The sequence below is a fragment of the Cherax quadricarinatus genome, chromosome 42 (genome assembly GCF_038502225.1).
Source record: "Cherax quadricarinatus isolate ZL_2023a chromosome 42, ASM3850222v1, whole genome shotgun sequence".
Classification (NCBI taxonomy): domain Eukaryota; kingdom Metazoa; phylum Arthropoda; class Malacostraca; order Decapoda; family Parastacidae; genus Cherax; species Cherax quadricarinatus.
Genome location: NC_091333.1, coordinates 17,655,777 through 17,669,222, shown reverse-complemented (window position 1 = coordinate 17,669,222; position 13,446 = coordinate 17,655,777). Strand labels below are relative to the sequence as shown.

At 38.3% G+C, this 13,446-nt stretch overlaps 1 protein-coding gene across 2 annotated transcripts in view; it reads right to left on the bottom strand.

Moving 5' to 3' along the window:
- Nucleotides 1-403: 403 nt before the first annotated feature.
- The window catches only part of Pur-alpha (Purine-rich binding protein-alpha), a 358,677-nt gene continuing 345,634 nt past the window's right edge, over nt 404-13,446 (bottom strand). For both annotated transcript variants that reach the window (XM_070093372.1, XM_070093373.1), the window contains exon 6: nt 404-5,593. In XM_070093372.1, the coding sequence (XP_069949473.1) occupies nt 5,462-5,593 (132 nt within the window). In that variant the 3' untranslated portion in view covers nt 404-5,461. The remainder of the gene's footprint in view (nt 5,594-13,446) is intronic.

Below are 13,446 nucleotides of genomic sequence, written 5' to 3'. Positions count from 1 at the left end.
TGTGTGATAGTAATTATGGGTTACAGCCTTCATGCACAGCCTCCCAGTTCATTTTTAAAAACTTTACAACAATTAGGAATTGGATACAACATTTCAATCGCAATTTATTGAAACCACGATCCCTGGACATACGATATATGAGATTCTACTGTACTTTAAATTCATTAATACCTAAGACAGGCTTTCACATGCAACCACAAGAAGTGCTTTTGGTGTACTTTTTTCAAAGTTTTCTGCTATCAGATTCCCCAATCAAGGAAACAAAAAGTTTGATGCCCATACCAATATAGGGATTTTGTGCTCATACTCCTTCCAGTCTAGTTTATGGTATCATGGCCCCTTTTCATTCACCCATGCAAATTCAAAATACTTATAATAACCAATGGTGGACAAGAAACAAATGTTTAGTTCTGTAATGGCTTCACTCCCAATTTTAATGTGGACAGTATGTCTATACACACACAAATTAAGGTTATGAAGTTTAAAATATCAAAATGCCAGTTCACAATTTAAAAGGACATGACATTTGATTGTTTTTTAATCACACAGTTAGGTTTTGAGTACAGAAGACACTACTTTTAACATCCTTATCAATCAAACTTTTAAAATATCACTTCCAAATCTTTATGTAAATCTGAAGTTATTGCAGTTAGGATAAATTGTTTAATAATATTTAATGAAATATACAAAAACTTGTAAAATTTTGTATCAAAATACATGCAAATACTGGTCAGTTATGTAACTGGTCACACTTCATAGTGGGTTGCAAAGGGGAAATATAAGTGGTAATCACTTTCATACACTTGCACACACATTCTCTCTTCAATACAAGGAAGTGGATTGAGAAAATTTACAGTCCAGTAGTACAGTACCTTCGCTGTCCTTGTTCTTACTTAGTTATAAAGAATTTTCAACAAAACATAATTGAAGTACAAGAGGAGCACAGAAATTTGAACAACATATTTTGTGTGTCTATAAATCCTTTTAGCTAATTTGTCAGTATAAATTTTTTATTAATAACTTGTCAGAGAAAGGGTAATCAAAATCAACTTCTACAATCAAAGCCTATGTATTGCCAAGTCCTGACTGACAAACAAAGCACCAATTGTTGTTTGGTACGCAACTTCCAACAACCTCTTGCAATGAAGACCACTCGTGCATGTGTGAATGTTTGACCTTTATAGTAAGAAAAATAAATAAAATAAAATTTCTTTTATAAAAAACATTTAAAAAATTGAGTGTGAGAAATGATTCTCCACACCTCCTGTTAAATCTGTTTCCACCCTTGCTTGGGAGTGTCATCCAGTGTGCCTGCTATCAGTTAGAAGTTTTTAAGCATCTACAAGGGATATAATTTTGGAGTAATAAAATTCATGATCCATAGGTAGTTTCATATAATAAACTTGGTCACAGATGCGGGTCTTTTCTCATATTTTCTCTAAGGTTTGTTGATCATTGTATAACAAATTATAATCATAAAAATTTTAAAAATTATCTTGCAATCAAAAAAAGTTTCATTTCATAATTACATCAAAAATTTTTTGAGAGATCTGCTTGGCAATTCCTTGTGATGATCACAAAATTTCAATTTCTCCAATGTTTCTTGTATATGCAGAGATTTTGGAATATCACATACTGTTGCAATTTAGCCTTTTCAGAAATAGTTGAAGAATGACAAAGCTTATCAAGACACACAAGGACATAATAGTAGTACAAGAACACAAGATCCCTTTTGATCTTTTTTTTTTTTTTTTATTTCTTGCCAAAGAGATAGAATTTAAGTGAGACTAATACATCATGGATCATTAATTGTAACAGGGCAAGACTTAAAGCAATTCAGAATCAATGTATGACCAATGAAAGACAAAAGCTATATGAAAAATCAAAGGAGAATAGCTGCTCCTAACAAAAGAAAATAAATGCTTTTCAGGAAACTAAATTGCCTTTCTTGCTTAAACCAGGCATAACAAGCATCAAATTCCTTCAAACCCCATCAAAACCGGGCAAAAATTCCCAATATCAATGTGAAAAAAAAAAATCACTTTCACAGCTGAACTCCACTCACACAGTGAGCCAACACCCTGGACTGTTTATACTTCTTCAATTCCATCACCATGATACGACAAAAAATGGCAGTGAATTGGCTTGAAAACACAAACAATGAAGGCTTCTATTCATCACTGTTTGGTAACACAGATTGAAGTATCCTACTCGGGGATGGTCAACATGGAGCAACAGACATGGACACACAAATACGTACGGAAATGCTTGCCTGCATCAGTAGCTTGAGGCTCCCATTCATTCTCCACCTAGTAAATAACCCTTGGCTATAACAGTCACCCACTTTCCTACTCCATTTACCTTAATCCTGCTACAGTAATGGTGCTAGCTCTAGATGTAAACAGTTCCTGCCTCCACCTGCAGCCTTTCTTCTACTAGCATGTTAAACGCATAGGAGCATGAAGTTACTGTATGCTCAAGCACGTTCCATGCCGAGTTTACATTCCACACCTTTCTATTTTCCCACAATCTGCCAATAAACGTCCAACCACTTTTTTTTCTACAAATTTCCAGTATAGAAAATCCCATTACATACAGCACACCAAAAACTGATAAGAAATTTTGCCTTAGTCACAAAAGTGGCTATGCCAAGCTCACACTACCCATGTGGGTGTGCTTGGTAGAAGGGCGCCTACAAGCCTGGCCAGGACACAGATGCTGGCTAACAGCTATACTTGCCTCATGTCAGCACACAATGTCACCCATTGTTGATTTTTTCCACTAAAATATAACAACAAATTCACATATATATGTATTTTCATACATAATTATGTTTCCTTCATACACAAATAATTTAAAAAATAAACATTTCCAATTTTCAAAGAATTTTTTTTTATAAAACTGCTAGATGTCAGTTGCTCTTATCTTGCATTCAACTGCAGATGAGCAACATGGAGGGAAACAGGCACAATACTCAATAAGGAAAACCAATACGGCATTACAAATTAATGAAAATTTTAAATCTAATATTAACATAAAAACAATTATACTCCTGCCATAAGCAGAGATCCAATGCCATCAGCCAGCACTGGGCCACCGAGACAAGCCAGAGCCATTGTGCACTCCTTAGATTGGTCTGCACTACAGTTTATGTCTTGCCCTCCTTACTTCTACACACTTTGTATAAAAAAAAAAACCAATGCTTCTGAGTACTCTAATACACAAACCTATCAACTACACATCCTTTATCCAACAAAAATCGTGAAATACAGATAACATGATACCTCTGGAAACAAAAAAAATAAGCGCGCGCACACACACACAAGACTGCAGACCAGTCTAGGATGCTCATGAAAAATCAGCAAAAAAGAAATGTATGGGGGGCAAAATGCCCAGGACTGATTGTATATACAGGTGGAACAGAAACATGGTGGTGAGGATGAGTGATCAGGCCTGGTCTGGGGATCACACATTATTACCAGCTCAATACACATGGCCAAAACCCTACCAAACAGTTTTTACAGTTTTATGTAGAAAGTGTTCATTCATATAAATAACATGATTAGTTACATAAATCTTTTTCACAAAAAAACTCTCAGTATCAATTATAGATGTATGTAAACTCCCATTTCTTCCTACTCTGTTACTATTAAAGCTGTGTCAATCATTCTTGCATGTTTTCCTGTCGTGCTTCTTCCAAATACACCAGCAAATAATACCTTACCACGGTCCACAAGATAAGCCATGATATGAAGGATGAGGAAGTTTGAATTTGTTGTCCAACACTTTATGTTTCATGAAGCGTATGGTCCACCACTGACATCCCAAACTCTGCACTTAGAAGAAGCATGACATGATTTTACAGCAAGATAATTCACATACTAATGAAGTCTCTATCTATAGCAAATCATTTTACAAAGTAAGTAAACAAAGTGTGATGTGTCCTGACTTGAGGTTTCAGTCTTCGTAGATGGGGAAAGTCGGTGAATTTTGATGGTGCCTAGCCACAGCCTCGAGCACTGTCCTACCTGACCTATTGGTCCACTGGCAATACCAGCAGAAGCTAACAGTGAAGGCATCACAAACCCTATCAATGGCCAGCACCATTCCTGACCAAAACAGTCAAGTCTTTATGTTGTTCATGTTACTTCTTTCCAAAAGCTTGTCAATTATTTTTCAGATTTATAAGGAACAAGAGGACAGGTCCTGAGGCTCTGCTGATGGCACTGTTGGCGAGTTGGGTGGGAACCCATGGAGGCTAGAGGGCAATCCATCAAGGCAGGCAGGCAACAGGGGGACAGGACGGTACTCTGCCACTTAACTTGGGCACCATGATGCTATTACACGTGTATGATGTACAGTCTATTCCTGGCTTCACGTATCTGCCGACAATGTTGATCTGACTTGCTGACGGCACAAACCGTACTGTCCCCACTTCTTGAACTAGCTCCATGGTTGTTGCTCTTGCTCCTGCTGGTACATCTGCTGCTAAGTTGGGTAGTGGCAATGAAAGACAACATGACAACTGGTGGCAGTGGCTGGTGAGGTCAGTCCGCATCGGGACGGCGGCACACAACTGCTGCCCACCACCACACACCCATCATAACCTCCTTACACTCATGAGTTTATGTGATTCCTGTTAGTTCCATATTGCTGTCATCTTGATCTGCTGGTATAAACCATACCTTGCAAGTAGTCATGCAGAGGGTGCATGGTAGGTGTGTGGACTGGGCAGCAGTGCACCACTCCAAGGCTCAACTCCACCACACTGCTTAATGGGCACTGGCCTAGTATGGCCTCTCACAACAGTAACAATAGTTCAATTATTTACCACAATTTTCTGAACAATTACTGTTTATGTTATCTGCTGTGAGCCATGTCTATGTTGAGTCCTGTAGAATTTCTCTATACTGGGTTCACCAAGCTTTCTATTCAACGATTCACTCACAGTTGTGTGATATATATCACAGCGAGTTCTTTAAATGCTACACACACAGGCAATCGGTTATTGTAATTCCCACATCAGCAAGTTACAATGCTGCCAATGACAGTACGTCTTGTAGAATTATATTTATCACTTGTCTGTCTATAATTCCATTTTCTATAGCTCTGGAAGTCTACCAAGGGCATATTTCCTTTCCTTCTCCAAACAGAAGCAACAGATTTCTTGTTCTCACTGGTATCTGTAATTGGTTCATAAGCTATACAATAAACGACTCTAGTTATAGACTTCTCTTTACACTTTATACAAAAGTAGACTGGGAGTAAATTGGCAGTTTGTGGTGGGAATGGCAGCCAACACATGTGCTGGAGTAACAACGGGGTCCTCCTGAGGGTAGGTGGCAACAGTATGATCTCTCAGCACTAGTGTGACCACTTAATGACTGCCACAACACGGCACTATCCCCACACCTGCCTGTCACCAGTCAATCTTTTAGCATACCTAACACTGCCACACAACTCATTTATTACTCTCACTAGGGCCCTTCTCTCCACCATCCTTCATTTTGTCTACATAATCAGCAAATATGTCTCGAAACCGTGACCATGATTTTTCTGGGATGGTAATGGCTGTCCTGAAGTTAGTCTTAACCTGAAATGTAAAAGAAATAATTAGTTACAAAGCTATCCATTCAAAAGAACAGTAATACTACAATAACTACATATTGTTTGATCACATTAACAAAAATTGATGGAGAGATCACCAATCTGCTAAATACACTCGAGTTTTCTCCTATTTTCTTAATAGTTCTTGTTCTTATTTATTTCCTTTTATCTTCATGGGGAAGTGGAAAAGAATCTTTCCTCCATAAGACATGTGTCGTACGAGGCAACTAAAATGTCGGAAGCAAGGATCTAGTAATCCCTTTTGTATATATTACTAAATGTAAAAAGAAGAAAAACTCTGTAAAGTTCTTTTTTGGCTTGCCCTACCTCAGTGGGAGATGGGTGGGGTGTTTAAAAAAAAAAAAAAAAAAAAAAAAAAAAAAAAACACCAGTCTATCCTAGATAGTATATTTTGCTATATAAATTTATTTGTTAAAAAAATCTGTAAATAAATTCCTCCATCCAGACTTGCTCTTTAACTATCCCACATTCCTGTTGTAGTGGTCACTGTGCGACCCCTACAGATTGAGCACTTCCCCTAAATAAAATAAAAACAATTCCTCTATGCCCATTCACATCCTATTCTCCACTCACTCTCACCCACTCTAAAGACACACACACCTCTTCACATACTGTTTTTCACCCATACATATCTACAAATATTTAAATCCAAGAAAGTTTTTGAAGTAATTCCTCATGAAAGACTAATCTGAAAAACTACAAAGCACAGAAAGAATAAATGTCAAACTACTACAGTTGGTGAAATTTATCACTTGAAAGGAAAATGCAAATGGTGATAACAAGAAAAGCATCCTTTCTATGGAAATGGCAGCAGCAGTGTCACAAGGATCAGCATTACACCTTACGGTTCTAATTCATATAAACCTTTCACTATTGCGACAACCAAAATTAAGAGTGTTGATAGTGTCATAATTTTTAAACGAAGTTTCTTCTGAAATGGTAAAGAATCTTTTCTTCTGAAGGTGACAACACCAAAAATGCAAAATCTGATGGAAACCTTATGAAGTTACGCTGGTGCAAAGTTGGCAGTCTGGGGATAATTTACGTACCAATAATTTTGTCCATTTTGAGCCTTATTTTAGACGAGTTCCATTGCTCAAACTGACCCAATTCCTACCCATTCAACTATCAGAACTAATAACTGCCCAGAAGTTGGTAATTTGGCCAATTTTACACATAATTTAACAAATTCCAATTTAGAAACAGAGTCCAAATTAAACACTGCAGGCATTCCAGCCACTAAAGCAACCAACCTTTCCTCTGTCCACTAATCACATTCCACTGCTTCTCTAATATATCACTTAGCCTCCATTTTGAATTCATCACACAAAAAATTGAAGTTTTACCCTATTTCCCTCTTTTAGAGTGCCAAATAACAGCAAACTGTTACTGCCTTGTCCTTTTAATGCACAAGAATTCTGAGTGATATATGACCATAAGCTTGCATTTGAAATGACCTGTTGCATCAGCATACTTTGCAAACTGAAACAATCCTTAGATGCCTCGAATCCTTGTGCAAATTTCTCTAGCTTGTTAATACAAGTTCTAGATAGCATTTTTTTCTTTTTAACCCTTTGACTGTTTACGCCGTATAAATACGTCTTACGCGCCACTGTTTCTGATGTATATATACTCAATAATTCTAGCGGCTTCAAATCAAGCGTGAGAAAGCTGGTAGGCCCAAATGTGAGAGAATGGGTCTGTGTGGTCAGTGTGCACCACATTAAAAAAATCCTGAAGCACACAGTGCGTAATGAGAAAAAAAAAAACTATGATCGTTTTTTTGGATTAAAACGCCGACTTTGAGGTGCATTTTCGTATAGTATTTATCATTGTATTCGCGTTTTCATGGTCTTAGGTGATAAAATGGAAAACATATTACAGAAATAGAGATGATTTTCATTACTTTGACGATGAAAACGACCTTGAAACTGAGCTCAAAGTAGCGGAAATGTTCGATTTTTACCAATGTTCAGGAGTAAACAAATCACACCACACGTCCAATACACATCAACTGGGGAGTCTAATATTCTTTCACTAGTGCACTGATATTATTTATACCATTTTTATAATAATGCAGTAGTCTGCATAACAGTAAATTTTGTATTTTTTTGTATTACCTGGAGTTTACCTGGAGAGAGTTCCGGGGGTCAACGCCCCCGCGGCCCGGTCTGTGACCAGGGGCCTAGAGATGTGACTAATGAACAGAGGATATGTTATTTTAGTGCCAAGAATATCTACCTTGTTTATTCTGGACCCTATTTTGAAATTGGCATCTTTTTTATTTTGCATGAAATTGGCCAAATTGCCAATTTCTGACCACCATATTGGGTAGTCCAAATTGGTAAATGGGCAGTTTCTTGTACTCAGCTGATAGATAAAATGGAGTTCTAAAGAAATAGCTATGAGTTTGGTCAACTGGAACAACGGAATTGGCTGAAAATAGGGCTCAAAGTCGGCAAAATCGCCGATACGCATATGTCGCCGAGACCGCTAACTTCGCAGGAGCATAATTCCATGAGTTTTCAACCAAATTTCGAACTTTTGGTGTCATTACCATCGGGAAAAGATTCTCTATCATTTCATAGGATATTTTTTTTTTTTTTTTAAATTTATCGACATAGAATGACAAGTTTCAGAAAGGGGCCTGAAACAGTCAAAGTGTTAAATAATCCCTGTAGTATCAGCATTAAATATTTGCTCAGGGGTGCAGCTATTCTCAGAAATAATTTCCACCAACTTAGCACAAAAGTTTCCCATGGAAGCTTGATCAGCATATGCATTTTCCCACAGTAAGCTATGTATTATGCACCAGACTGTGTATTTTGATGCAGTTAAACCAAGCAGAACTACACACACACATTTTTGTGAACATTTTCCTTCTTTCTCTCAATTTAATAGTGGGATAGGGCTTTCTTCTTTGTCTGGGCACACTAATTGGGGCACCTTTCTTTGTTTTATGTTCCATCCACATATTCAGTATATAACTTTTGTCTTATTTACCTGCACTGACTGCTTTCTCATTTTTGTAGGTCATGATCCAGATTACTCATTGCACAAGAACTTATCTTCTTCTCATTGTTTCTAACTGAACTGTTGAACTTCCAAAGCCAAAGATGTGTGTACCTCCACCACACAGGTAGCAGCTTTAAGCAAACTTTCATTTTTCAACACGTCAGCCGTTTCCCAATGAGGTAGGGCGACCCATAAAAAAAAGAAAGACACTTTCACCATCATTTACACATAATCATTGTCTTTGCAGAGGCACCCAGATATGACAGTTTAGCTGTCACTCCAAACAGCCAATATCTCAAACCCCTCCTCTAAAGTGCAGGCATTTTACTTCTACCTCCAGGACCCAAGTCCAGCTAACTGGTTTCCCTGAATCCCTTCACAAAATATTACCCTGCTCTCATTCCAACAGCTCATCAGGTCCCAAAATCCATTCCTCTCCATTCACTCCTATCTAACATACTTACACATGCCTGCTGCATGTCCCAACCCTTTGTACATAAAACCTCTTTTACCCCCTCCCTCTATCCTTTCCTAGGATGACCCCTATCCCTCCTCTACAAATTTATACACCTTCCAAGTCATCCTATTTTGCTCCATCCTCTCTAAATGACCAAACCACCTCAATAACCCCTCTTCAGCTCTCTGAATGATACTTTTAGTAACTCCACATCACCTCCTAATTTCCACACTATGAATTCTCTGCATAACATTTACACCTGCTTGTTGCAACATTCACCACCCATGCTTCACACCCATATAAGAATGTTGGTACCACTATACTCTCATACATTCCCCTCTATGCTTCCATGGATAACATTCTGTCTCCACAGACTCCTCAGTGCTCCACTCACCGTATTCCCCTTCATCAATTCTATGATTTACCTCATCTTTCATAGACCCATCTGCTGACAAGTCCACTCCCAAATATCTGAATACATTCACTTCCTCCATACTCCCTCCCTCCAATCTGATAAAGTCTTAAATTACCTAAATTTTTTGTTACCCTCATCACCTTACTCTTTCCAACTCATTCACCAACCTCTGCAACTTCTCTTAGAATCTCCCAAACGCACAGACTAATCAGTAAAAAGTAACTGTGACAAATGTCACTCTGTATTGGATTCTTTATCTCTTAAATCACACACCTCCTGCCAACACCTGAGCATTCACTTTTCTTACAACTAAATCTCTAAATATACTGAACCACCATGGTGACATCACATATCCCTGTCTAAGGCCTACTTTTACTGGAAAATAATCTCCCTCTCTCCTACATACTCTAATCTGAGCCTCCAAGGATCAACACTCCAGTGGCCCACTCCTTGACCTGGTCTCCCAGTGGATCAGAGTCTGATCAACCAAGCTGTTACTCCTGGTTGCATGCAATCCAATGTATGAAACACAGCCCAACTAATCAGGCACTGACTTTAGGTATCTGTCCAGTTTCCTCTTAAATGATCGAGGGGATAGAACCCGCGATCAGAGAGTCAAAAAACTCCTGACCGTCACGTTAGCCATTGGACCAGCTAGCCACAATAAGATTCGTCCAACTAGGTATATTTCTACACCATAGGAAGGTTAGCATAGGCACCACTGTGACCACAAATGTTTGCAATTGTGTCATTACGATTTCGTGAGTCATGGTAGAAAGCTGCTGAATCATCTTGGGGCCCAGGCACTTATTGCATTTTCTTTTAGTGTACACATGGCACCCCTGTTTTTCACTGGGGTATGTTGCACTGTCTGCCTATTCTTTGGTTTCTGCAGGGAGTGATTCCTGTGTACAGATTTGGGACCAGTCCCTCCAGGATTTCCTAGGTATAGATTATGATATATCTTGCCACTAATAATGGGAGTACAGGCCAAGGGACTTCAAATGTTCCCAGTAATTAAGGTGCTTGACTGAACTTATATGTGCAGTGAAGGTTCTCTGTACATTCTTTAGAGGTGCGATTTCACTTGCCCTGAATGCGGCTGTAAGTGAACAGCAGTACTCCAGCCTAGAGAGAGCAAGTGACTTAAAAAACATCATCATTGGCTTGACATTCCTTGTTTTTAAAGTTCTCAATGTTCATCCTATCATTTTCCTCACAGTTGTGATAGTGACATTGTTATGATCCTTGACAGTGAGATCCTCTGACATTAACACTCCCAAGTCCTTCATGTTAGTTTTTCGTTCTACAGTGTGGTTCAAGTTTGTAGTATACTCCATTCTAGCTATTATTTCCTCAAGTTTTCCATAACAAAGTACCTGAAATTTGTCTTCACAGAACATTATATTGTTTTCATGGCCCACTGGAAAACTTGGTGAATATCATTTGGAGATTTACCATGTCCTCAATGATGACACACTCATGAGATTCTAGTATCATCTACAAAAGATGACACAGTGCTATGGTTTACAACTCTGCCTGTGTCTGATATGAGGAAAAGAAGGAACATGATGGGGTGAGTACTATACCTTGTGGAACAGAGCTTTACACTATAGCTACCTCTGACTTAACTCTGTTTACCATCATTCTTTGTGTTTTACTGGTTACAAAGTTGAAGATTCCTTTGCCCACTTTCCCAGCTATCCCTTCAGCACACATTTTGTGCTATTACACCATGATTGCAAAAGTCTGTGTATACATTAAGTTCTCACTTAACGTCATCAATAGGTTCTTGGAAACTGGGACTTTAAGTGAAATGACGTATAACAAAACCACACCTCACTGTCCATCATCAAACCTCTTTAAAACTTTGTTTTGTTTGTAATGTCACTTTTTTCTGGCCACAGACATCAGGGGTGTAGTACTCATTGCAACAGGGTTAAAGGAATAAATTTTTGCAAAGCAAAAATATGGCAGCGAACTGAGCATTTTTCTACAGCATCATTTATTGTTGTGCATTTGTATGATTATCATATACTTCATGAATTTATATTTTACAATAATTTGTATTTATTCAATTTTTTTCAACATTAAAATGAAACAACACTGAACGAAACGACATTATTCAAGGACCTACTGCACTACGTTTGCAGTCTCTGTCCTCCAGTGCATCCAAGAAGTGGCAGATGCAGTTTAATATAGACAATGCAAAGCTCTAAATGTTGGACAGGAAAATAACCATGCAACACAAACTAAATAATGTAGATCTTAATATTACGGATTCCGAAAAGGTTTCAGGAGTTCTGGTTAGCAGTAATCTGAAACCAAGACAACAGTGCATAAGTGCCTGAAATAAAGCTAACAGAATCTTTATAGGTAGTAGGTTGGTAGACAGCAACCACCCAGGGAAGTACTACCGTCCTGCCAGATGACTGTGAAACAAAAACCTGTAACTGTTTTGCATGATGGTAGGATTGCTGGTTTCTTTTTCTGTCTCATAAACACGCTAAGATAACAGGGATATCTTGCTACTCCTACTTACACTTTGGTCACACTTCACAGACATGCACATGCATATATATATATACATACATCTAGGTTTTTCTCCCTTTTCTAAATAGCTCTTGTTCTTTTTTATTTCTTCTATTGTCCATGGGGAAGTGGAAAAGAATCTTTCCTCCGTAAGCCATGCGTGTCGTATGAGGCGACTAAAATGCCGGGAGCAATGGGCTAGTAACCCCTTCTCCTGTATACAATTACTAAAAAAGAGAAGAAGAAAAACTTTATAAAACTGGGTTGCTTAAATGTGCGTGGATGTAGTGCGGATGACAAGAAACAGATGATTGCTGATGTTATGAATGAAAAGAAGTTGGATGTCCTGGCCCTAAGCGAAACAAAGCTGAAGGGGGTAGGAGAGTTTCAGTGGGGGGAAATAAATGGGATTAAATCTGGAGTATCTGAGAGAGTTAGAGCAAAGGAAGGGGTAGCAGTAATGTTAAATGATCAGTTATGGAAGGAGAAAAGAGAATATGAATGTGTAAATTCAAGAATTATGTGGATTAAAGTAAAGGTTGGATGCGAGAAGTGGGTCATAATAAGCGTGTATGCACCTGGAGAAGAGAGGAATGCAGAGGAGAGAGAGAGATTTTGGGAGATGTTAAGTGAATGTATAGGAGCCTTTGAACCAAGTGAGAGAGTAATTGTGGTAGGGGACTTGAATGCTAAAGTAGGAGAAACTTTTAGAGAGGGTGTGGTAGGTAAGTTTGGGGTGCCAGGTGTAAATGATAATGGGAGCCCTTTGATTGAACTTTGTATAGAAAGGGGTTTAGTTATAGGTAATACATATTTTAAGAAAAAGAGGATAAATAAGTATACACGATATGATGTAGGGCGAAATGACAGTAGTTTGTTGGATTATGTATTGGTAGATAAAAGACTGTTGAGTAGACTTCAGGATGTACATGTTTATAGAGGGGCCACAGATATATCAGATCACTTTCTAGTTGTAGCTACACTGAGAGTAAAAGGTAGATGGGATACAAGGAGAATAGAAGCATCAGGGAAGAGAGAGGTGAAGGTTTATAAACTAAAAGAGGAGGCAGTTAGGGTAAGATATAAACAGCTATTGGAGGATAGATGGGCTAATGAGAGCATAGGCAATGGGGTCGAAGAGGTATGGGGTAGGTTTAAAAATGTAGTGTTAGAGTGTTCAGCAGAAGTTTGTGGTTACAGGAAAGTGGGTGCAGGAGGGAAGAGGAGCGATTGGTGGAATGATGATGTAAAGAGAGTAGTAAGGGAGAAAAAGTTAGCATATGAGAAGTTTTTACAAAGTAGAAGTGATGCAAGGAGGGAAGAGTATATGGAGAAAAAGAGAGAAGTTAAGAGAGTGGTGAAGCAATGTAAAAAGAGAGCAAATGAGAGAGTGGGTGAG